Source organism: Falco biarmicus, chromosome Z (genome assembly GCF_023638135.1).
Source record: "Falco biarmicus isolate bFalBia1 chromosome Z, bFalBia1.pri, whole genome shotgun sequence".
Taxonomy (NCBI): Eukaryota; Metazoa; Chordata; class Aves; order Falconiformes; family Falconidae; genus Falco; species Falco biarmicus.
In genome coordinates, this window is record NC_079311.1 from 75,891,265 (window position 1) to 75,917,997 (window position 26,733).

General features: G+C 44.2%; 1 protein-coding gene across 3 annotated transcripts in view; it reads right to left on the reverse strand.

Annotated features, from left to right (window-relative positions):
* Nucleotides 1-26,733, reverse strand: part of DNAI1 (dynein axonemal intermediate chain 1) — a 150,915-nt gene that overhangs the window by 97,761 nt on the left and 26,421 nt on the right. For all 3 annotated transcript variants that reach the window (XM_056323884.1, XM_056323883.1, XM_056323882.1), the window contains 3 exons: nucleotides 18,918-19,002; nucleotides 18,228-18,345; nucleotides 16,135-16,178 (listed from right to left, as the gene is read on the reverse strand). In XM_056323884.1, the coding sequence (XP_056179859.1) occupies nucleotides 16,135-16,178; nucleotides 18,228-18,345; nucleotides 18,918-19,002 (247 nt within the window). The remainder of the gene's footprint in view (nucleotides 1-16,134; nucleotides 16,179-18,227; nucleotides 18,346-18,917; nucleotides 19,003-26,733) is intronic.

Below are 26,733 nucleotides of genomic sequence, written 5' to 3' on the forward strand. Positions count from 1 at the left end.
ATGATCTGCTTTCCCAATACAGGGAGTTAACAGACTGCAATCCAACTACCTAATAAGCTTTTCTTTGACAAGCTGAACAAGCCGAATTCCTTGAATTTGTTTCCCCAGGTCAGTCATCCTGTTCTTATATCATTTTTTCATTCTGTTTTGAACCCTTCCCAGTTTACCATCCTTTTCCTTGGCATGTCATCTGTGGTGAGCATGCCTTTCCCAGGTGGTCATTCCAGCACTAAATAAAAAGGGCTCTTTTAGCCTCTCCAGTTCCTTTGCAAATCCTCACCTGTATAGAGCCAAGGACCTCTGACGCAGTACAGCATTGGGGTTTCATCACAAGCTTTTTTTAAAATCACTGCTCCTCAAGATAGGGCTCCCGCAATGGTTGCATTGCTTGAATTTCTTTGAACGTATGCTTGGACACTGTAACGCAGACTGATGCCCTGTACTCTGCTACAAAGGGATCTAAATTGCTCTTTGAGCTGACTGTCCCATTTTTTACCACCTCCCAGATATTTTTCTCATCAAAACATTTTATCAGCAGAGATTTTCTGTTTAGTTCTTCTTCACGGATGAAAACATAGATTAGCATTAGACCTAGTTATTAATGACTTTTTATATGCTTGCCTCAGAAGCATCTGATTGCTAGGTTTTATTTCCTGCCTTTTTTTTTTCCCAGCAGGTTCTTTTAATTAATAGAATGTAGTCATGGAAAACCTCTTAGTCACACAGCACAAACAGCACTCATAAATTAATACAGAGCAGGCCCATGTCCTCCTGGGTCTTCCTTTTTGACTGTGGGCTACTCAGTGTCCACACAAATGCTCTTCAACAACTCACACATAAAACTTACATATTCTTTTATTTTTTTCTCTATGCTTATTTTTTTTATATTAGTTTTCTGTATTGTGGTATTGGCTTACAGTAGCAACTTTGCATATTAGTGGGGCTTCAGTCTGCCTAATATGACAAATATAATAAATTAAAATCATTGGCAACTAAATAACCATTATGTATTAATTCTGTGATTGTTTTTTTTTTCAACATAAATTCACTGCTGACAGTTAGATATCATCAACTCTTGTATCAACTACCACTAATAACTGGCATTACCAGCATTCACAAAAGGTGACATTCTTTCAATTTACAGTACAAATATCCAAAATGTCAATAAACAGTACATTAACAGCTAAAAGGAAACACTCAGCCACCATGTTGGCACAACACAGTTCTGAAACCTGTTACCGAAAAGTCAGGGTGAACCTCCTGGGTCTTTTACAATTGAAGATGTATTTGATTTTATCAACTTCAGATCAGTGCTGGGCACATGCCTCTGAATGGTAATGGAGACATTTTCCCAAAGCTGGGGTCTGTTATAGCATTTTAGTGTTTTATAGAAATGTAGGCCAAATAGCAAACTGAATCCAGAGTGCAATATGAACTCTTTGCGGTCTGTGGGCCACATGACTCTATCAGCCATTTGTAGTACTACACTCAGGAAACTTCACTGGCTTTACTGTGTGGTCCCAACAGACTGAAGCTCATTGCTGGACCTGGTGCAGCACTCAGGCCATCAGTGACTGGGGAGCTGCCAGGACCCCCCCTCCAGTGCAGTCCCCTCACATGAACTGCATGTGCACGCAGCCTTGTACAAGACAAGGAATTTCATCTAAGCAATCTACAATGCTTTTTCTTTCTCTGACAAGCTCTTCAGTCTCTATTCCCAGTATAAGAATAAACTCATGTAGCTTAGAGAAAAATTGGCAGGGATCTCTGCTCCCAGAATACTTCTCTGCTGGTTCTGGGAACATAATTTAAATACATGAAACATTTCCAAAGACACCTGGAAAAGATTTTCTGTGAGCTGGTTGAGAGATCTGAATTTGTTAGACAGTATTCAATTCACTTAGTGCTTTTACTTAAAGCACTTCGGTCATTCATCAGAAAATGCCAAATTTAATAGAAGATTGTTATGTAAATCCAATCCGGAACCTTTAAATCTACTACTGCAGAGAAGAAAATTATGCACAAGCACCTGGTACAATTTCTAACACTGACCCTCCTTAAACCCATAGCCTATACTGTTAAGTCAAACTTTTCAGGCTTTTAGAGTTCTCTTTCTCAAACATACACTTCCGTCCTTGTCACAAAGATTGCCTATCATCTGTAGGGCTTTGCTCTCAACTGCACCAGGAATTACAGCGTGTGCAGTCTTCATTAAGTGTACTGTTTAGTCCTCAAACCCATGCTTTAAACAAAGTACTATCTTTCATGGAGATGAACTATAAACTTTTTAAAACCCTTTTCAGTTCTATTTTTTAGGACTTTCTAATGTATCTGTGAGTTTCAGAGAGCTGGGCTCCACAAGTCGTTACTTCCAAATTTTACTGAGATCTCACAGAAAACTTGAAGGATTTATCTATGTTTTAAGATCAGATAAAGCATTATGACTTCTAACAAGTAGTTAACATGAACTAATGATCACAGACCTACCTGTATGCAGTGAGATTCTTTCAGTGTGAGAACAGACCCCAGCCCTGCTGATTTATCTCCCCTATTACTTAGATCCCTGCACCTATGGAGTAAATGTCTTGTCAAAGCCACCGTCCCTCTTGTCAGGATGACTGACAAAATAACCACGCTGACAAAAATGTGTCTGTGTATTCATTTGGCATTCAGTTAAGTACATCATAATAATTTATTTTAAAAGGTGTATGACATAGAATTAGGAGACCACATACTAGCTGAATTAAAAATTGGTTCACTGCCAGAGCCTAAAGTAAATAGAAAGAGAAATGAACAGAGATGTTTCTAGGGCAGGTTCCCAGGCATCAGTTCTTTGTCCAGCACTGGTTAACCTTTTTATCTATGTAATGATATAAAATGTTTGCTGAGAAAGCCTGAAGATGACACAACAGCGGGTGGCATGCATAAGAGAGAAACTAGGTAAGTATGGCTAGTGATGGCTTCTGCACTCAAGAAGAATGCAGGTATGTTGTAGAAAGGTTTGATGAGTTCAGCCTAAAGAAGAGAAAATGAGAGATGTTTTCATCAATGAATATGAGCATTTACATCACTTATGGAGAAGGGACTTGCTGGAAAGGCTTTTTAAGCTTGTTGCCAAATAAGGAGTTTCAGTGGCTGAAAATTTGTTAGACAAATTGAGATACCATTTATCAGGGGGCAGACCAATTAAAAGTTGGAACAGTGTAGCAGGGGAGGTGAAGGACTCACCATCACATGGAGTTTTGACAAGGAAACTGAACATCATTCTAAAAAGATATGCTTTGACCCATCTTTTAAGTAAAATCCTCCAGCCAGCACATGAAGGTAGCACAAGATCCAGCCCTGTTGTCCATTACTTTCTTTCTTGACTCCAAGAGGACCATCCTCTCCACATTCAGAACACCTTAGGAGAGTTACAATCACAGCTTATACTTCAATGCTTTGATTGTTCTATTGCATCAGGAAGGAATGTTTTCCTGAAATGTAACGCAGCTCCCAGATTCACATTTTCTGCAAGTTTATTAAAAGGCTGTCCATAGCTGAAGAGAAGGTACTGGCAGGACAAGGCACAATTCTGCAGCGATACAGAACATTCCGTCAGATGCCTGGCACAAGTGTCTTGCTTACATCCTCAGGATCCTACACTCTTATGTCAGAGAGTACATGCTCTAACACACATGGACAAGACTTTAATGTTTCAATGTCTCTCTACAGCATCATGAGATGATGTAAGAACAACCCTTGGAAACCGTCAGGGTACAGGGTGCCTAACAAATTTCCTTCCTTTGGAAGGGGTACCTTGGCATCTCCTACAAGGAGAGGGCTCACAGGTCCTTATCCCAATAGGGGACTTCAACTATCTGGACATGGTGATGGAGAGTCCAACCAGAGGAGAGGCACTGCTGGGCCTGTTGTTCACTAGCGCAGAAGAACTTACCAGAGACATCAAGATTGGAGGTAGCCTGGGCTGCAGTGATCATTGCCTAGAAGGACTCTCAGTCTTGAGGGGTACAGGATAGGTAAAAAGTAAAGTCAGGATCCTAAACCTCAGAAAGGCAAACTTTTGACTGTTTAGGGTGGTAGTGTGTGTGACCCCTTTGGAAAACACCTTCAGAGATAAAGGAGCCAACTAAAGCTGGGAGATATTTTAAAACATTTTTCTTAGGGCGCAAGAGCTCTCAATCTTGACATGCAAGAAGTTGGGCAGGAGTGGCAGGGGGCCAGCTTGGCTAAGTCAAGCCTCTTACCCAAACTAAAACACAAAACCAAAATGCATAAGCAGTGGAGGCAAGGATATGCATCCTGGGGACATTATAGGGATATGGCCCAAGAGTGCAGAAGGTGGATCAAGAAAGCCAAGGCACAGCTGGAGCTGAACTTGGCTAAGGATGTAACAAATAACAAGGGTTTCTTCATGTACCTAGGACAACAAAGGAAGAAACTGTACCCTCTGTGATGACTGAAACAGGAGACCTGGCTACAACTGACATGGAGAAGGCCAAGGTACTCAAAAACTTTTTTGCCTCAGTCTTCACTGGCAAGTACTCTAGCCACACCACCCAGCTCACAGAATTCAAAGGCAGGGACTGAGAGAATGAAGTACTGCCCACCATAAGATAAGGTTGGGTTCGAAAGCACCTAAAGAACCTGAACATGCACAGGTCCATGGGACCTGATGTGATGCATCCACAGGTTCTGAGGGAATTAGCAGATGAAGTTGCTAAGCCACTATCCATCATATGTGAAAAGTCATGGCAGAGTGATGAAGTTCCCAGTGACTGGAAAAGGGGAAAGATAACCCCTGTTTAAAAGTGGAAAAAAGGAAGACCCAGGGAATTGCAGTCTCACCCCTGTGCCTGGCAAGATCATGGGGCAGATACTCCTGGAAACTACTAAGGCACATGGAAAACAGAGGTGATTGGTGACAGCCAACAACACTTCCCTAAGCAAATGGTGTCTGACAAACTTGGTGGCCTTCTATGACAGGGTTACAGCATTGGTGGATAAGGGAAGAGCAAATGATGTCATCGACCTAGACTTGTGCAAAGCATCTGATACTGTCCTGCACAACACTCTTGTGTTTAAAAAGGAGAGACATGTATAGTAGGTTTGCATGGCAAGGTTTTGGTAGCAGGGGCACGACAGAGGAGTGGCTTCTGTGAGAAGATGCCAGAAACTTACCCCATGTCCAGTGAGGCCCATGCCAGCCGGCTCCAAGGACATACCCGCCACTGTCCAAGTCTGAGCCAATCAGTGACAGTGGTAGTGCCTCTGTGATAGCATACTAAGAAAGTGGGGGGACAGAAATCTGCACGAGTGGAAGAGAGGAGTGAGACTATGTCAGCTCTGTGGACACCAGGGTCAGTGGGGAAGAAAGAGGAGGAGGTGCTCCAGGCACCGGAGCAGAGGTTCCCCTGCAGCCCGTGGTGAAGACCATGGTGAGGCAGGCAGCCCATGGAGGTTAACAGTGGAACGGATATCCACCTGCAGGCAGTGGAGGACCTCACGCCAGAGCCAGTGGATGCTGTAGGAGGCTGTGGGACCCCTTGGGAAGCCCGTGCTGAAGCAGGTTTGCTGGCAGGACCTGTGGACCCGTGGGGGACCCACGCTGGAGTAGGCTGTTCCTGAAGGTCTGCACGGCATGGAAGGGATCCACACTGGAGCAGTGTGTGGAGAACTGCAGCGTGTGGGAAAGATTCATGTAGGAGAAGTTCATGGAGAACTGTCTCCCGTGGGAGGGACCCCACGCTGGAGTAGGAGAAGAGTGTGAGGAAGAAGGAGCAGCAGAAACAACGTGTGATGAACTGACCATAACGCCCATTCCCTGCTCCCCTGCGCCACTTGGGGGGAGGACGTAGAGAAATGGGGAATTAAGTTGGGCTTGGGAAGAGGGGAGGGGTGGGGGGTGGGGGAAACTGTTTTTTTCTGATTTGAGTGGTAAGAGGTTGAACTGATCTCCCTACGTCAGGTGTGTTTTGCCCATGATGGTAGTTGCTGAGTGATCTCCCTGTCCTTATCTCGACTGATGAGCCTTTTGATCTATTTTCTCTCCCCTGTCTAGTTGAGGAGGGGAGCAGTGCAGCAGCTTTGGTGGGCACATGGCATTCAGGCAGGGTCAACCCACCACAACATGGATTTGATGGGTGGGCCACTCAGTGGATAAGGAATTGGCCTGATGGTTGCAATCCATGTTGTGGTCAGCTATTCAATGCCCAGGTGAAGACCAATGATGAGCGTATCCCTGAGGGGCCCATACTACGACCGGTAGAGCTTAACATATTTGTCAGGGACATAGGCAGTGGGATAGAGTGCACCCTCAGCAAGTTTGTGGATGCCACCAAGCTGCATGTTGCAGTTGATATTCTAGAGGGAAGGGATGCCATCCAGAGGAACCTTGACAGGCTACAGTGGTGGGCCTGTGAACCTCATGAAGTTCAACAAGGCCAAGTACAAGGTACTGCACCTGGGCTGGAGCAATCTCAAACATGGATACAGGCTGGGCAATGAATGGACTGAGAGCAGCCCTGCCAAGAAGGACTTGGGAGTATTGCCGGATGAAAGACTGAATATGAGCCAGCAGTGTTCACTCACAGCCCACAAAGCAAATCATATCCTGGGCTGCATCAAAAGAAGCGTGGCCAGCAGGTGGAGGGAGATGATTCTTCCCCTCTACTCCGCTCTGCTGAGACACCACCTGGAGTACTGCCTTCAGCTGTGGGGCTCCCGGTGTAAGAAAGACACGGACCTCTCTGAGCGGGTCCAGAGAAGGGCCGCAAAGACGATCAGGGGGCTGGAGCACCTCTCCTGTGAGGACAGGCTGAGAGAGCTGGGGTTCTTTAGCCTGGAGAAGAGAAGGCTCTGGGGAGACCCTCTAGCAGCAGCCTTCCAGCACCTTAAGGGGGCCTACGGGAAAGATGGAAAGGGGCTCTTTATCAGGAAAGTCTAATGATAGGACCAAGGGTAGCAGTTTTAAACTGAAAGAGGGTAGATTTAGGTTAGATACTAGGCAGAAATTCTTTACTGCGAGGGTGGTGAGACAGTGGAACAGGTTGCCCAGAGAAGTTACGGATGCCCCATCCCTGGCAGTGTTCACGGCCAGGCTGGATGGGGCTTTCTAGTGGAAGATGTCCCTGCCCATGGTGGGGGGGCTCTAACTACATGATCTTTAAGGTTCATTCCAACGTGAACCATTTTATTATTCTATAATTTCTTACTTGTGCCTCTCAAATTCATATTTGGCAGAGAAATATTTTGCTAGAAAACAAAGTATTTAGCTTAGCAGAAGTCTTTGGGGCTCAGAATAGGCTGTGTACAAACCTAAGTAAGTGGTGTGTAATATGGAGCTGATCTCATTTTTCATTAAAACTTTGGAGTGAATAGTGAATTAGGAGTTCTCTACTAATTATTTTTTCCACTATCTGCCTTCTAGACAGAGGGGACCCAGGCTTCTTGCACAAAAAGAGGGAGAGGAAAATGGCACACCTCCAAACATTCTCTCTCAGTCCCTGCAGGATGACTTTTCCCCTCTATAAGTGATACAGTTTTGCTACCAGTTATTTTCTTTATTTTAATCTGTAATTAAAATGCTTGATTTTGCAAATACTCATCACCAATTATGGTGCCTTGTAATGAATCCTCATTTCAGTTGTCTGTGCAGGACCAGATCGTGGCTGAGAAGCTGTTTCCAAGGTAAGAAAAGCACATTCCATGACAATGCCAATTTTACTTGACATTCATCTTGCTATCTTATCTTCACTACACTTCCAGGAAAGAAAGTTTCTCAGTGTTACTGAGAAACTAGCTCCTTGAGGAGCTGTACTTCATCCTTTAGTGGTAAGTGCTCAAGGAGCACTGAGGATGAATTTATTCAGTTGACTTGAAGAGTGGCAGAAGTGCTGTGGGATGAGACTTCCAGCAGAGCAAGCAATGCTTATGAAGCACAGAGGTGAGTGGGAAGCTGCAGTACATTTGCTGTTTAAGCCACGGCCCATTTTCTCCTCTTCCTATTCCCAAAGCACTCTGGGCATGTCTTATTTGGGGATATCTTTATTGCAATGACCATCCATCAGCCTCAATCAGTAAACGGCTGTAAATAAAAGACTGTTCATGTTCATTGGGCAGTGCATTTGAGAAATGGGAAAATACAAGACTGTCCACTAAGTACACTCAGTCTCCCTGTATTTACCTGTCACTCTTATAGGAGAGTGCAACAAGAGCTCTCCCATGATCTCAGTGTTCAACCGTGAGTCCTCAGCACCAGGAAGCCTTAGGACACCTATTAAATACCAGCTCATCTCTGTGAAAGCTCTGGCCCAGATTTTACACCAATTTAGTTCAGTCACAGAGTCACAACAACTCTTTACTTTGGATGTAGTCACACCAGTTTAAGGACCCTGTACTAGCACTGCTTATGCTGATTTTACACAAGAAAGCTAGAGCAGTATAGGCATCTTTATGTAGTCTACTTCCGTCTACATGAGGCCCCATTTCAGACTAAGCACTGTGAAGAACTGAGTAGATAGCCTTGCCAGATACCTCAGATTGCCAGTGCTTAGGCTGTGAATCCATACCCCTCATGCACTGCTGTGACTGGCAAGTTATATCCACTAAGTGCAAAGTAGGATAAAATACATTGGCCATACAGATACTTTTTCCCTACTCAACTCATGCTGACAGATGGAGCTACACATAAAAAGCCATCTCTGAAGGCTGTCAGAGGCACGCTTGCTTCTGGAACATGAACTGAGGTGATTGCAAAGATGTGAGATTGTATTTGTAGTGCTCCCATCAGCAAGCCAGAACACAAGCCCAACACCCACCACAGGCTCTTTGAACCCTGCACTGCAGGCTGCCAGACTAGTGAGAAACCCAGTAATCTCATTTATGCAAAAACAAAACCAGAAAGACAGCTCCTCCTGATGGGAATAAAAATTAATTCCAGCCAAGCAGCACAAACCGTGAATTGCAAATTACAATGACAATACTTCCTTGTTCAGAAGAGGCTGCCTCATGCCAAAGAAATGCCATTAGCATCAGAAACCCCTTCCAAATAAATCATTGGTGAAAACTCCAGAAAAGGGATACAAAAGCAAGGGAGAGGCTAGGGCCCTCTTTGTAAAGAACTCGCCACGCTGGAGTGAAATGGACCTACAGCAAACAAAGGACCTTTTGTTTCAAAAAGTATACTTTGTGCAGTAGGACAAATGTGTTACTTGTGTTTTGGCAGTACTCCCAAATGCATGCTGCACAAAAGACTGGTAATGTAATTATGGCGACCACAGACCCAAAGATCTGGGTTCTGCTCCTGGCTTTCTACCCCAGCCTCTGTGTGACTCCAGGATTATTTCTTCTGGCCAGGATTCTTCTCACCTCATTTTAGCCATCTAAGAGACAGGCATCTAGACTAGGTGCTCTGCCTAGGGTCACTCCACAGTCCGTGTGGAGGGACCACCCCTTCCAGATCCTTGGACACCAGGCTTACTGCAGGATGGATGGCCTCTGGATGTGCTGATCTGTCATTTCTGACTAAAGGGAAACCTTAGGGCAGAGACTCATCCCCTAGCTGTTAGCTTGACACAGCTGGCTGAGATGAACCATGCCCTCTGTGTCTGCTGTAAAAATGGGATAAGAAGTCTTCTGGATCTCTTTCCCACTTAGGTGGCAAGCCACTGACTTAGGGTCTGCTTTCCTCTACATCTATGCATTGCCCATGGCACAATGGACCCTGGCAGAACTAACACAAACCACAAATAAGTCTGCACAACCCAGAAAGCACACACCAGGGTTTTGATTAGTGTAACAACTTAAAACAAATGTCTGAACAGGCTAAGCAGGGAGGTTACCATCCTTGAGCCCATATTTCTCCTCCTGTGCCTGGGTGGCAGGGAAGTGGGAAGTTACTGCCCAATTCCTACACTCTCTGAGCATAGGGACTGTAAGCACAATAAGATTTTGCTGTGCTGTACAAGGCAAGGAGTATCCTGAGCACTTCTCACCATGCTTTCTTTTGCAAAGAATGATCCTAATCTGCTTTTTGGAATAGCTGCTGCCTGCTGAATTAAAGAGATTGTCAGGCCAATCTAGGTTTCTTGGCAAACTAACAAGAACATTTCCAGGGCTCAGATGGAATGAACTTCAAGAGAAGAATGTCATTTTAAAAGAAGAATGAAATTTTGCAATCTTGCAAAAAGAACACAATCCTGACTAGTATAAATGAAGGCAACCTATCTGGTTTCATTGTCAAAGCACAGAGATATGTAAGAATGACTACTTGGGACCACACCAAAGATCCCTGTAGCCAAGTATCTTATCTCCAAGAGTATTGAGTAGCAACTGCTTAAATATTATAAGAACCTCAGCAAATATAGATCTATCTCCTTGTACGTACTCAAGCGCTCTAGCAACTTGCAGTTATGAACTTACTGAATCAGATGGTTTGTCCTTCCAACAGCAAACTGGCCCTCCGTGAATTTATCTAACCTCTTTTAAATCCATGCGTATCTCTGCTTTCCAGATCACAAAAGGAGGAACAAAAGTTCCACAATTTCATTATGTATCGTATTATCCTGTTTTAAATTTGTCTTAGCCCTGCTACTCCATAATTTCTTAAGGACTTCCTTATTCTTGTATTACGGGCAACAATGAACGTTTGACCCCTTTTCACTTTCCCCATACCACTCAGGATTCTACAGACCCATACCAAGTCTCTCTCCCTTGTCTGTTATAGGGAGACTAGAATCCTAGTCTGTTTATGCTCTCTGGTCAAAAGTTATTATATGTATTTCTGTTCATCCTTGCTGCCCTTTCTTGGCATTTTCCAGTCCTTCCACAGCCTAACACATTTTTCTTCAGAGCTCACAGCCAGAACTGCACACAGTAATCAAGATGTCATTTATCACAAATCTTTTGTCCTCTTTTTATTTTTCTGTTGTTATTCCTAGTGCTGCTTTATGTGTAGTTTTCTCTTGTGTTTCCACCATATCCGGAAGTTTTGTTTCTTTTTCTTTCATAGTAATTCCCATCAGTTTTTGTTTTGTCTTTATCACTACTGCTGAGCACTACCAAGTGTTTCAAAAGAAACATGCATTTGGAAGACTTCAAGATCACTTTCCTGAATAACAGCAATCTCCTTGGAGCCCAGTGATGAGTTTCTTATCCCACCACACTATATTTCTCAACAGTGAATTACATTAGTAATTTTATCACAGCTGAGAGCCTTCAGCATTCACTCAAAGCAAGGTGTTCCCTTAAATACCAAACAACTTGCCTTGGTAGTTCCGAATATTCACAGCCAATTCTAACCTTTTCAGCACAAAGAACACCAGCAAAACTGTCCACCCCAAGCACACACAGATTAACTGAAATGGCTGGTGGGCAACAATGTAGCTACTGGTAACATACTCTCTTTGGCTCCCCCACTCAGTCCTCCACAAAAAAATTCTATGGTTGGGGTATTTAGGGTAGAATTTTTAGTGCCTAACCATACTACCCACAATTCTCAACCACTGGTTACCAGTAGCACCATGACTGATCTTTATTTCAAGCCATACGGAGAATAGTGCTCTACAGAAGACTCGGCTCTTAATTAAATAAGATAAACAAGATAAAATACTAATACTCAGATAAGAAGGACAACTCTTCTGCTAGGGATAGTGCGGAGACTGACTGGGTCAAAACACCTAGTCCTTGGCACAAATCTGATGACTGAGGTGTTCTCCAGTCTCTCCTCTTCCTGCAGCAAGGAGAAGGCTCTGCTACCTTTGTGATACTGTTCTTTTCTCAGCCCCGCTCTGCTTTGTGTCAGCGATAATGGCAAGGCTCTGGGGGACATCTTTGCAAAGGAGCAAATGCCCTGGAGATGTGCAGACAGGGTACTGCTGTGATCTTCACAAGCTCTCAGTAAAAGCTAGTGGAGACTTAAAATAGTTCAGAATTTCAGTCATTCATCTATATCCCCTTGTTAATTAACAACAGCAGGCAGGCTGGCTAACTTGGTGAAGCAAGCATTAAATGAACGACTCAGCAGGAGAGGTCCAAAGTGGCATGCCATCACATCCAACTGGGGAATAAGCTGGGCCAACCAGAGCAGCAATATATGCTCCTTAGCTGCCTCCTAAGATGAGAACCAGAAGGCCAGCCACCTCAAGGGGGTGTGTGGCCATGGCGGAAACACTTGCACCTCTCCTGGGAAACCTGCGTGCTTGATTACCTCTCAGAAATGCCTGTACACCAGCACACGCAGCATGGGGAATAATCAGGAAGAACTGGAGATCTGTGCACCGTCGCAGGGCCGTGATCTCGCTGCCATTGCAAGGACACGGACATGGCGGGATGGCTCGCCTGACAGGCGTGCTGCCATGGGTGGCTACATACTAGTTAGGGAAGGCAGGCCAGCAAGGAGAGGTGGTGGAGTTGCTCTTTGTGTGCAGGAGCAAGTGGAATGTGTCGAGCTCTCCCCTGGGGTGGATGCAGAAGGAGTCGGGAGCTTGTGGGTAAAGGGGAAGGGGCAGGCCAGCGTGGGGGATGCTGTTGTGGGCGTTTGCTACAGCCCACCTGATCGGGAAGAGGAAGGTGATGAGGCCTTCACAGACAAGCTGGAGGTGGCCTCCCGATCGCAGGCCCTGGTCCTCTTGGGGGACTTGCATCGCCCCGATAGGCACTGGGAAGACGGCACAGCGAGGCTCGCGCCGTCCAGGAGGCTGCTGCAGAGTGCTGGTGATCACTTTCTGACACAGGCAGTGGAGGAGCTCCTAGACTTTGTCATGAGAAAGGCAGGAGGACTGGTTAGGGTTGTGAAGGTTGGGGGCAGCCCTGTCAGCAGTGACCATGAGATGGAGTCAGGTTCCTGCGTGAAGGCAGCAGGGCAACAAGTAGGACTACAAGCATGGACTTCAGCAGAGCTAACTTTGGCCTCTTGAAGGATCTACTTGGAGGAATGCCATGGGTTAGGACTCTGGAAAGTAGCAGGGTCCAAGAGAGCTGGCTAGCATTCAAGCATCACTTCCTCCAAGCTCCAGATCGGTGCATCACCATGAGTAAGAACGTGCTGTGAGAACATGCAGAGAGGTGACGAGGCGGGCCAAGGTGTGTTTGGAATGAAACCCGGTGAGGGAGGTCAGGGACAAGAAGGGCTTCTTCCAGTACCTCAGCAGGAGAAGGATGACTCGGGAAAATGTGGGCCGGCTGCTGACTGAGGTGGGTGCCCTGGTGCCCAGGGACAGAGAAAGAGGAGTTATTGAATGCTGCCTTTGCTTCAGCCTTCACTGCCGAGGCCGGCCCTCTGTTATCCCAGAGCCTGGAGGCAAGAAAGGAAGTCTGGAGAAAGGAAGAGTCTCTCTTGGTCGAGGAGGATCATGTTAGAGATCACTTAAGCAGCTTGACACCCACAAATCCATGGGACCTGTCGGGATAGACCCAGAGCGCTGAGGGAGCTGGCAGACGCTATTGCCAAGCCGCTCCCCACCATCTTTGAAAGGCCATGGAGAACAGGAGGGGTGCCTGAGGACAGGAGGAAAGCCAGGGCCACTCCGGCCTTCAAAAAGGGCAAGAAGGAGGATCCGGGAGACTACAGGCCAGTCAGCCTCACCTCCATCCCTGGAAAGGTGATGGAACAGCTCATCCTGGTGGTCATCTCAAAGCACGTGGAGGAAAAGGAGGTCATCAGGAAGAGTCAACACAGATTCACCAAGGGGAAATCATGCCTGACCAACCCGATAGCCTTCTCTGATGGAAGATGAGGGGAGAGCAGCGGTGGATGTTGTCTGCCTTGATCTCAGCAAGGCTTTTGACACTGTCTCCCATAAGATAGTGACATGTAAGCTCAGGCAGTGTGGACTAGATGAGTGGACAGTGAGGTGGATCGAGAGCTGGCGGAACAGCAGAGCTCAGGGGTTGTGATCAGCGGCGCAGAGTCCAGCTGGAGGCCTGTAGCTCGCGGTGCTCCCAGGGGTCGGTGCTGGGCCCGGTCCCGTTCAACTCATTCACCATTGACCTGGATGAAGGGACTGAGCGCACCCTCAGCAAGTTTGCTGATGATGCAGAACTGGGAGGAGCGGCTGACACACCAGGAGGCTGCGCTGCCGTTCAGAGAGACCTGGACGGGCTGGAGAGTCGGGCAGAGGAACCTCATGAAGTTCAACAGGGGCAAGTGGAGGGTCCTGCCCCTGGGGAGGGACAGCCCCAGGCACCAGCACAGGCTGGGGTGACCTGCTGGGGGGCAGCTCTGCGGAGAAGGACCTGGGAGTGCTGCTGGGCAGCCAGTTGCCCGTGGGCCAGCTGTGTGCCCCGGTGGCCAAGCAGGCCAGTGGGACCCTGGGGGGCATGAGGAGGAGCGGGGCCAGCAGGTCGAGGGGGGATCCTCCCCCTCTGCTCTGCCCTGGTGAGGTCCCACCTGCAGTGCTGTGCCCAGTGCTGGGCTCCCCAGTTCAGGGGGGACTGGGAACTACTGGGAAGGGTCCAGCAGAGGCTGCAAAGAGGATGAGGGGACGGAAGCACCCGCCTTATGAGGAAAGGCTGAAGGAGCTGGGCCTGTTTACCCTGGGGACGACTGGGAGGGGCATCTTCTCAATGTCTACAGATATCTTGAGTATCAGGATGGGTCTGGGCTCTGTTCAGTGGTGCCCAGTGACAGGATAAGGGGCAACAGTCACAAACAGAAGCACTGAAAGTTTCACCTGAATCCAAGGAAGAACTTATTTACCTTAAGGGTGACAGAGCCCTGGCACAGGCTGCCCAGAGAGGCTGTGTAGTGTCCTTCTCTGGAGACATTCAAAACCCACCTGGACATGATTCTGCCTTAGGTGAATATGCTTTAGCAGTGAGGTTGAACTAGATGATCTCCAGAGGTCCCTTTAAACCCTGACCATTCTGTGATCTGTGAACACCCATCTAAAGTAAAGCTGAGGCTTTAAGGTCACTGTTCGCTATATGAGAATGCCAGCAATGTGACTCTACAGCAGCTACTAACAGCTAAGAAGATTAAAGTACTGTGAGTCCCAGAAGCACTTTCAGGGCACCTGAAAAATTTACCGAGTAGTCTGCTGAGAAGATAATGTTGAGAAGCCAACATAACTTAGGTGAGAAAGACGCCAGGAAAACTTATCTCACAACTGGTCTCCTCCCTTTGGGATTTCCCTGGGAAGCAGTGATCCTTGGGGAAACTACCATAATGCTCCTAAGAAGCTATTAATGACAGTGAGCACTTCAAGTAGAGTTAGAAAGTAGAAGAGAATAAGAGAACAAAAGAGAATGTCTACTCACTAGTGACATCGTTATGTCATCTACACAGCAGTAAAGGGGGAGATGTGAAGACAAGAATTCAGAATATAGCAATCAGTAATCAAGAAGAGATACTGAAAAGAAGAAAATGCAAGGTTGTTGATATGGATGCCCATGTTGTTGAAAAACCATAAAAATGAAATATCTAACTGAGAAGGTTATGCATACAGCAAACAAAAACAAAACAACAAAGGTGAGAAAACATCAACTTGTTAGAATTCTTTTCCATTTCCTGAATACGACAGCAGTAATACTGGATAGAGATTAATACGGACTAAGACAGCAACCCTTGAATTTATGTTCAAAGCTACTTAAAATTATCACATATCCAATCCCAGACACTATAGCAGGGAAAGTGCCTTTTCACAACATCCAGGCCTGGTGTGCCCTATTGGAGAGGTTAGCTTCTGAGACACCCCTGGAAGGTGTCTCCTAACAAGAAAGTAATGAGTTTATGCTTAGAGAAGTCTCTCATTATTAACTTCCAGCAAAACAATATATGTGGTCTTTTAGCAATTAGAAGGGCAGAAACAGAGAAATAAGAACCTATCAAGTAAGATAAAAAGGATTAAGTCATGCTTCTACAGGCAAGTCCTTGACTGAAGGGAGCATCAGCACAGTCATAAGCCAAAAAGCCCTGGCTAATGCTGCCTATGCCTGTACATTTTTGAATGTTTGTGTTATGGAATGTAAACGCCTAATCCCTATCTTGAATTAAATCTCAATTTACTGCTTTGACATTAGGTGAATCCTTGCTGTGAGATGCAGTCTCTGCCCCAAGGTATTGCATGATTTGACCTCAATGCACCTGTTTAATATTTTAAATCTCTTAATGATTCTTCTGCATTTGTTACTTACAAGAGCCATACCCCACTGCAAATAGGTCCTTGTACTTTGGATTCCTGTATGGAGAAAACATACATAAGAGAGCATTTATTATTAACCATATAATTCCACAGAAACACACAGTGTTTCACACATTAATATCAAGAGCGCGTTCTCACAGGATGGCATACAGTCTGAGGGCTTGACCCTTTGAACATATGCACTAGTGAAGTTCATGTATGAGTAATTCTTCCAGGCTCAAGATGCATAAAAAAACAGAACATCAGAAGACCACAACAGTATATGAAAAGAATAGAAAGAGCACAGACAGACATGCTGTCAATCTCCAACATTTCTTGGCTTATCTGTTCCATAATCATGGAAAGTTTACTTTTATAAATGAGGTCTTTGAAGAAAGGAAAAAGGCAGCAATGAGTTGGTTTCCACCTTTCAGGGGCAAGAATAAAGGAGTTTCTAAACCACAGCAGAATAATACCCAATACATTTACTTTCCCTACCCGTTATTTAATAATGAGGGATGCTTCAAGAGATAGCTATTGGTTCATGAATTCATGATCTTTCGCACAGACCAGGAAGGGAAATTCCCTTCTGACCCATTGATGAATCAGTATATTTGCTAAGGCATACTGACTATGAGCAACTAGCCATCTACTATGTCTTCTAAAGTTCCTTTATCTGAAAAACAACTACATTCTTTACAGCTTCTGCTGTGCGTGGACAGTTACTGTAGGATTTACATGGGACACAGGTCAGTACTGTTGCTGTCCCTCAGCTCACACAGCACGACCAGCGGGTAACAATTCTGTGAAATTAATGTCTGTGAAAATTATCTAATGAGTGTTTTCTCTGACTTGCTATTACGAATTGATAAAATAAAACCACTTCTCTTTTCATTCCTCCTTTTTAACTTGGGCTAATACACAGACATCCTATCTTGCCCTATCCACTAAACACACTGTCACTGTTAACAAGGTGGGAATAAAAATTGAGTTAGCGAAGCTTATTACATAAGGCAATTTGGAGTCATTCTTCCAATTTCAGGTCCATCTTTCTGTTATCATTTCCTGGAGACAAGAATAACAGCAGAACAAACTACCTATTAAAGATGCCTTTTCTCCCAATTTTATGTCTTGTTTATTGTTATTTTGTAATTCTCACACAACTGCATCCTTGATATTCTATGAAAGTATAATTTCTGCAGTGGCTTGAAAGGACAGAAGACTGCAGTCCTGCTCTATCTCTCCATACATCCTCTTTGGCAAGACACATATGTGTTCACAGTGCCCCACAAACAAGTGAGAGGCGGTAGCTGCAGAGGAGCACTATGTATGTCTCACGCTCAGTGCATGAACCAAGCCAGTTCTGGGGAAGATCAAGCATGTTAAAAAGAAAAAGGACTCATTCGGGTTTGCGGTGAGTGTTTTTTTCATGGTAATAACCATGGCAATAACATCTCAGAAAAAGAGACTTGATTTGAAAGTACCAGTGATGATTTTTGGACTGACCAGGAATAAACATGCAACAGTGGACTGCAGGGCAAATGCTTACTAAACTGAATTGTGTAAGGTATCAGTACATAAATACCATTGCTGTCTGGGCAGTGACTGAGCATGTATCATGCATAAAGGCCTTGTCTGGTGTGTTTATGATGTTACCTGTCTGGCACATGCAATGTTTGCATTTCCCTTTCTGCTGCTTTAATTCTTCTGTGTCAATACTTGTCAAAAATATAGTTGCTATCCCTTCTCCTCCCCTGGGCTTTTCAGGATTGATTCCTACAGCACATTGTCCAATGACATGTCTATCAGAGCTCTCCCAGGAAGGGACTCTGCTCTGCTAACTGCACTCACTTTGCTCTAGTGCTGCACAGAGCCTGCTGTGCCTTCACCTTTTGCTGAATGGCACACGCCTGGCACATTCAGCCTTACACAAGGTGCTTTGCATTCAGAAGCACCAGGCATGTCTAGATGCTGCCAGGGTATCTGACTGTAATTATTCGAAACAGTGTTCCCAAAGAAACCATCAGTGCTTTGTAAGGTGCCATGACATTCAATTCCACTGCCCTGCAAAACAGCCCAGGGTAAGTTTGTAATAAAGAGACCTACCAGGAGATGGCAGTAACTGCAAGTCTCTTGGTTTTGTCATGCTGGAACTTCCAGAGTGGGAGAAGGGTTCCTTGGTGGTCTCTGTATTCATCCGAGGCATCCTCAAAATATTTAAAATCTAACCCCAAAAGAAAACAAAAGGTCTCGCTGTATAAACTGGAAATAAATCAGCACAGTGCAGTGCCAGGGAAGCTTTAAAAAAACACTCTGTTATCCTCACAGCCTCTGCACAACCCAAATGTTAGTATAGAAACTGTCTCTGTCCTTAAGTCTCAACTCCAAACCAGCACATAAGCCCTGTAAAGGCATTTTACCAAGCAACAAGTCCTCACACCGAAAAGGTGATGATCTAATAGCAAAGGATTAAAAAGAAAGCAGAAGCCTGGAGCAAGAAGTGACTTGGCCACACCTGGAGCGTGATGTGGCCTTTCAGAGTGGAGCTGAGCAGACACAGCAAAAACCCTGCATAATAACATTGAGACCGAGTATGTTGCTGTGGGTTGGACCTGTATGCCAGCAGACAGCTGCTCAGCACTGGCTGCTGTCACCAGCACCTGCTGAGGGAGGGAAGTGCATAGTCAGGGCAATGTTATCCTATCCTATCCTGTCCTGTCCTAACCTTGCTATGGCTGTGGCCACTCATCTACAGGACTTCTGCCTTGACTTAAAATCATCCCAGCAGGGCTGTACCTTGTGCAATGTCATCAAACGTGTTCAGATTCACCATCCGCTCCATTATTTTAGCAGCCTGTGAGATCTTGGTTATATCATCACCCTGTTGAAAAGAAAAACAAGGAAGAGAAAATTTATTTCTTATCTTTTTACAAGTCATCCAGACTTTGTGATTGAAAAATTTGAGTTCTTTGATACTGAATACAGGATAATTTGAAGCTCCTCACACCAGCACCTAAAGATAAGGACTCTTGAATTAAGGAAATGATTTTAAGTTTAGCAAGATGCCATCTACAGCTGAGTTGCAGTAACTTTAGAGTTTGTTCCTGACTTAGCTCAATTGGAAGGTACTTATCTGTGAAGACAGAGTATTGTCTTCTCTCAACTCCTTCAAGCTACTTCATGACAGGATGAGCTAAAAGCACACATGTGATCCCTCCCCTATCTCACTTGATAATAGTTCATTAGCTTCAGTAAGGAAAACATAAATGATTAGCTTCAGTAACAAAACCAAATGATAGATCATGCATGAGCATCCTCTCATCTCTGTCTGGAGAGCTTAAGGTCTCATGTATCAAGTAAAGATCATAGGATCTGGGAGTCCTTCATCAGTCATTGGGCAATTCAAACGATGCATTCACAGTTCCATAAGCTCATACAATATACACCCAACATGCAGAGGTCAATTTGCTGTCCAGCTCTTGTGGAAATTGTTATGATAACGTGGAAAATCCCATCTTCCTGGCCAAGGAACACAAGTAGGAAAGCCTGTGTATGTGAACATATGCAGATATACCTGCAGGTGTGCAAGTACTGGAATCTTTCTGGGGAGCAGCATCTTGCAAGGCCAGCAGTCCCTAGGTAACTGTATCAGTAATATCATGCAAGGCTGAGATTGCGTAGGAAACTATGCCAGAAACAGCAAACTTGGGTATGGACATAGCAAAAATGTGACCAATGGGGGAAAGGTAATTACAGGCACGCTGTTGATATGGAAGGAGACAAGGGTAGAGAAAGGGAACAATCCAGGTGGATGGGTAAAGCAGCAGCATAGACAAATGGAGAAAAGGGAGCATAAGAGGGGCTGTTTGACTGTCAACAGGTGGCTGGTTGGTATGCTTGTCTGACAGAGCTGTGTGCCTGACCATCACAGCCTCATAACCCATCTTCTTATTAAACGCTATTCCTATTTTTTGTGTGTGTGCTGTCCTCTGTGTGCGTATGTGCTATCAGTAGCAAAACCCAAACTAGATTAAACAGCAAATAGAATAAGAAGCCTGGTTGCCAGCAACTGAAGGACAGAGCTTAAAAGTCACCAGACTGTGCTGGGGATGATGCCAGCACAGCTCTGTGCAATCATGTGAGAATGTTAGGGCAGAACAAAGTTCTCTGAGAGCATGCTGCCCCAAAGACCTGAATCCCCATCCACTACCACTGTCCCAAAGCCCCATCAGTGTTTCAAAGCATTTCATCTTCAGACCGCTGCTAAGCACTGATCACTGCCAGCACAGAATGATTTCCTCCACAGTGACGACACTGAAAAGAAACTTTTCATCCTTAACACAGCTCAGAGAGTGCCCTGAACATGAAAAGAAAAAGTGAAGTGACTTGCCAAAACTACAGTCACGGTCAGAACCAAGAACATGACTTCACATTATGTGTATCCCAGCTCTCTGATTCATTCTGGAGCTCTGCACAGACTCAAGGGAGACTGAGAGTCATGCTTCAAAGAGGATGAAACTCAAAGGACTACACAAAGATGACAGGACAAAGGAGGAAAAAAAAGAAAGCAATTCTATAATCTGGAACATCCTTTATGTATCCGTAGTTTGCCTACACCTTCAGTCATGCCTGCAGTCATCTTCTCCCATCTCAGATATCATAAATGACAACTTGGGACCAAATCTGGTCCAAGTCTGGTATGGTTTCTGTAACAGGAAAAACTAAGTAGGCTGAGACTTGCCTGTCTGGAGAAGAGGTCATTTAGGACGTCATGAGACAGGTCTATGAAATCCTAAATGGCCCAGAGAGGACGGACAGGGACTGACTGTTCACTCTCTCTTCTGATACAAAAAGTATGGGTATGAAGTGAACCTAGTGGAGGTAAAGTTCAAAATAAACAAAAAGAGGTGACTCCTACATAAGGAGGATACATCTGGGCAACTCCTTGTCAAAGGGTATTGGTAAATGCAAGATTTTTGCACAGTTTCAAGGAAACTGAGAAAGTACTCCCGTCTATGTGCCAAAGCACATCAAACTTAGGAAACAGCAGAAAACAGTTGAAAGCTGAAAGAATATTTAGGACTAAGATACATTATTCCTGTGTTCCTACCCTTCCTTACACATTCGCTTGTGGATAGAGCCTTGATCTCAATCAGTGTGGCACTCATGTTCTTCAGCTTCTCCCTGAGTCTGTGGGAAGACTTCTTGAGAACAGCACAAAGAATTTACTGTTGTATTCAGAATTTAAAAAAGCACTGGAAAAGATCTTTTCAAATTTTAACATAGTATGATATTCTCTAGACATTAGGAATTCATAAGTATTTAGAGAAATTAAAGAGGGAGACAAAGAGGATGCTTGAAACATCTCAATTAGAACTCAATAATCCCAGTTGCTGGGTTTTCTTTTTTTTTGATTTTAAGTTGCCTTTATTGCTTCTGCCACAATAAGACCTGTTTTTCTCTAAAACAGTTCCTAAAAAAAAAAAAAAAAGACCTTTGCTAACACTTATCCAGCAATGCTAGGACCATGCTTATAAAATTGCCATTGGCTGCCAACAGCATACTGCTCTCAGTAAGCTTAATTGACAGAGGTTGAATGTTTACAAAGAACACTTTTCTCTCCAACATTATAGAATTCATCGTTGCAAGGTATAACGAACAGATCCTCTGGAGTCCTGCTGGTTCATCATATTGTTAGCTTCCATTCACGTATCATGCCGGCAAAAAGTTCTTCTCCATTTTAACATTGCACCTGCTACTGGAAGGAGCTGAGGAAGAATGGCAGTGCTGTACTCTGCCGACCATGGCTCTTATTCTCTTACACATCCAAGGAAACTTACACTGCAAGCATTCTGAACTTCCAACCTGAGACATCACTCTGAATTAAAGATCAGAAGATGAGGCTTACTTTATGTATTCTTAATGATGAATGCTAGAACCTGCTTTATCTATGACAATACCAAGCTAAGTGGTGTGGTTGATACCCTACTTTCCTAGAGGGAAGGGATGCCATCCAGAGGAACCTTGACAGGCTACAGTGGTGGGCCTGTGAACCTCATGAAGTTCAACAAGGCCAAGTACAAGGTACTGCACCTGGGCTGGAGCAATCTCAAACATGGATACAGGCTGGGCAATGAATGGACTGAGAGCAGCCCTGCCAAGAAGGACTTGGGAGTATTGCCGGATGAAAGACTGAATATGAGCCAGCAGTGTTCACTCACAGCCCACAAAGCAAATCATATCCTGGGCTGCATCAAAAGAAGCGTGGCCAGCAGGTGGAGGGAGATGATTCTTCCCCTCTACTCCGCTCTGCTGAGACACCACCTGGAGTACTGCCTTCAGCTGTGGGGCTCCCGGTGTAAGAAAGACACGGACCTCTCTGAGCAGGTCCAGAGAAGGGCTGCAAAGACCATCAGGGGGCTGGAGCACCTCTCCTGTGAGGACAGGCTGAGAGAGCTGGGGTTCTTTAGCCTGGAGAAGAGAAGGCTCTGGGGAGACCCTCTAGCAGCAGCCTTCCAGCACCTAAAGGGGGCCTACGGGAAAGATGGGAAGGGGCTCTTTATCAGGAAAGTCTAATGATAGGACCAAGGGTAGCAGTTTTAAACTGAAAGAGGGTAGATTTAGGTTAGATACTAGGCAGAAATTCTTTACTGTGAGGGTGGTGAGACAGTGGAACAGGTTGCCCAGAGCAGCTATGGATGCCCCATCCCTGGCAGTGTTCAAGGCCAGGCTGGATGGGGCTTTGAGCAACCTGGTCTAGTGGAAGGTGTCCCTGCCCATGGCAGGGGCTTGAAACTAAGTGATCTTTAATGTCCCTTCCAACCTGAACTGTTCTATGATTCTAAGATACTATAATTCTATTATTTTATATCTATCTATATATTTTTTTTGTAAGTGGTAAATAGGTTTAAAAAATAAAACAACAATCCAACCTGCAAATACAGAAAGAATGGATTATTCAGCGGAATTTTTCCTGCAATGCAGGAAACTCTCCAGATTAACTGAATGTACTTTAAGTCAGTTTGCCTGTTAGGTAGCTAATGCCGTTAGCAATGCAGCCATGAATAACTACATTTTTGGCATTAAACTTGATCAGAGTAGAGTTATTTTCTCATTGGATCCTGTCCTATTTCAGGTTTGATTTATTCTCTTTGTTACTGAAATAGATCTTAAGTGGAAGTGATAGTCCTAATTTACCTTTTTTTTAAAAGATCTGTTTGAAACTAATTTTTTGTTGAAGGAAAACTCTGGGCTAGCTAGCCAAATGTAGTGAGAGCTCACCAGCTAACAAATTTGTTTCATTTATTTCTGTGCATAAATTATTTTTATAAAAGCAATAATGTTAATCGAATCATGTGTAAAATGGATAATGGGCTAGTACTTTGAAAATAAATATCTTGATCTTGTTCTACTATTCATTAACACTAATTGCTTCACATTTGCTTCTCAGCAGCTAGCCAGTTGCAATGAGTAACTCCAGTAAGCTGAAGCATGAAAAGGCTTCTGCTGGTGTATAACTGAATATCCCGACAACAAACCTCACCCTCAAACTAGTGCAGTGCCGTTCATACCTCTGGCAATACATATACTGTGACTAGAACTTTCGGCTTGCAAAGAAAAAAGCATGGTGCAGGGGTGTTGCCATCTGTTGCCCAGCCAACACCTCCATGCACTGCAAATACCCACTGCAAATCCCAAATGAAGTCCCCCAGGTTGAATCCTGTCAAGTAGTCATTAATTTCCAGTATTGCACTCATCTGTTAATTTTCACTGTTTACTTAATTCTGATACGTTGTAAACAGCAGATTGAAGACAAGGGAATTGGTAACAACTCATCCACTCCAAGGGGTGACCAGCAGCAGGTGATAAGATGTGAAGGTTAATTGCATTAAGATTCCAGCTGTTATTTCAAAAATAACTATGGTCCTTCAGAAGTTTCTAAATGATAATTATGATCCTGTGGGCTAGGCTGTCTCACTGGGCATCTCAAAGAGGTAACGCTATAGCGAGATACACAAATCAGACAGAACCTCACATGATTCAGGAATGCACTTTTTTCTGTTAAGTATAAATTCTGTTTGGACTTTTTAAGAAACCCTTCAACCACTTCTGCTTCAGAGGAAATTAGAAACTGGTCCAGTGCCTTAAGTTCCACCTTTAACATATTCCTAACTGGTTCACATCCGTCTGTATTTCTGCCAACACTATCCTCTGCCTTAGTAATTCTTCTTACTCTCTGTTATCTACCTCAGATTCCCTCTCTACCTTTGTGTTACCAGATAAATATGCTAAGATTTTTTTTTTTTTTAGTCTTTTGTATTTGAGCTTTCCATTTCTTATATTATTTTCCATATCTATGCAGGTTTGTAATCTATCATCTTTGAAAAGGGGTGATCAAAAATATATATCCCTGTACTACTCCACATAAGGTATCACCCTGTCTTACATAACAGATAGTATTTCTCTGCTATCCCTCACACAATATATTCCAGCAATGTACTTGTCTTCTCATAGCCACCTCACAACTCACCACCAACTGATACACTCATGTTTCTCCCTGTCATTTCAAACTGTAAGCCCTCACTTTATCAAAGATTGCTTTGATATTCCAAAATGCACAGTATTCCTCTCCACCAGTCCCCCCCAATCTGTACTAATAACTTTTATAGTTTATCTAAGTATTTCTTAATCACACTGTAGCAATAGTTTCACAGAATTTCAGCTAGATTACATTTGTTGTACTTTTCTTGTTAAGGGAAACCAAAGTTTTCTCTTATCAAAGAAAATTATGAGATTACTTGGACACAGCCTACCTTTGGTAAACATGTATTATTTTATTCTGTTTCATATTTACTCTAAACTCTCCATTCTTTAGCTCCCTATTAATTCTATTGTCTCATACACTGTTAAATGTCAGGCTAGGGGAACCATTTTTACCACTCCTACCTATAATATATCCTTGTTATACTCCAATTACATAGCTCCACTCCTCTTTAGATAGATTAATTAAAAATCCTTTCTACCAGGCTTGTTATTTCATGCTTTGTCATCTCAGGGTGAGAGGTGCCTGCCTGTATCAACTTAATTGCATTAAGCTCTTTGCATTTTGTTTCTACCTCAGATACTGTAATTTCTACACTCACACAACATTAGGAGGGTTGTACTGTATCAGACCAAGAGTATCTCAAGGCGACAGTCCTCTCTGTAATCAGTCCTAAGCAGATGGGTCAGGAACAGCAAGAACAGGACAAGCAGATACAAGACTTCTGCTTAGTTCTCTCCAATTCCAACTATTTTCAGCTCAGAAAATTTAGTACCTTTCCTCTTTGGTATTCTGTGTTCTCCATGTTCTGTTTGCTGCCACATTTAAAACTGAGAAAAAGTTTAATATATTGCATCACTGCTCTCGGAAGCAGCACATGCTGTTCTCTTTAGGTCCATTTGAGTAACGGACACACCGAGATTTCCAAGAGTTCCTCATCACAGTCTTGTCAAATTCTTTCTGTCATTCTGACTTCTATTCACTCACATTATTCTTCATATCATTTTCATCCTTCCCTCTTCTAAAATCCCTGGTTACATCCATTCCTTTTCCTGTTGGTTGCCTCCCTTCTGCTCTGCCAAACCACAGCTTCCTTGCTTCTTCTCATTCTTCAGTGCAGTACATGGCTTCATTCTACTTCTTTTCCCCAAGTAAGGCTCTTCTACTCTACTGTCAAGGCTCTCTCCTCCTCTCCTCCCCTCCCTTCCCTTCCACTCCTCTGCCCTCCTCTGCCTTTGGCCACATTCTTTCATAGATCATGTTCTCCCTCTCCCAGTTACCTGTTCTCTTAACCTCTTGTTCATTACCAGCACTGTTTTCTCTTTCTTTTCATCCATTATGTTTTCAAATCCTCATCTGACCCCTACCATCATCTCCACCTGTGGCTCTTGTCGTTGGATCTTCTCTTTCATGGCCTCCTACCATAGCAAAAGCTTCCATCAGAGATCCTCTTGTGGTAATACCCACTCATTTTCTCTTCTTCCCTTTGGGTTGAATCCACTGCTATCTTTAGTAGTTACCACAGTTTTTTTCTTCCTAGTTCTTAGCATGATGGAAACACAGGTGAAAATCAATTGCCACTTCTAGTCAATGCATTCTCTATCCAGATCAGCCACATTTCCTGCTCAGTGTTTCACAGTTCCCTTTCAGCAATGATCAAAGGCATTATGTCCTCAGAAAGTGTTTTGTGGAGAGCTGGAAAAGCTCTGTTTCAATTGCTATGTGTGATCCAACATATGTAACCTGTAAGTTGGAAGGTCCATAAAACCCACTTCTCCATTTGCTGACTTGAGATCATAAGTATAGATTCCGCAGCCATCAACCTTTAAATTCCATAGACCTATACATGACCAGATGCAAGGCCTGTTCTAAGTCTGATTTTACCCTTGGTTTACTTCAGGTTGCATTTTTCAAGTTATTGACTGGAAATTTCAGCAGGTTTTTCATACACTTCAAGCTGGTCCACCAGCCTTGCAGAGGGCCTCAATCTGGGACTCTGTCTCTGCATAAAAAGATTTCCCTTTCACTTTTTCAGTGTATTGACTTTCTGGCTTCCCTGCAAGCCCCCTG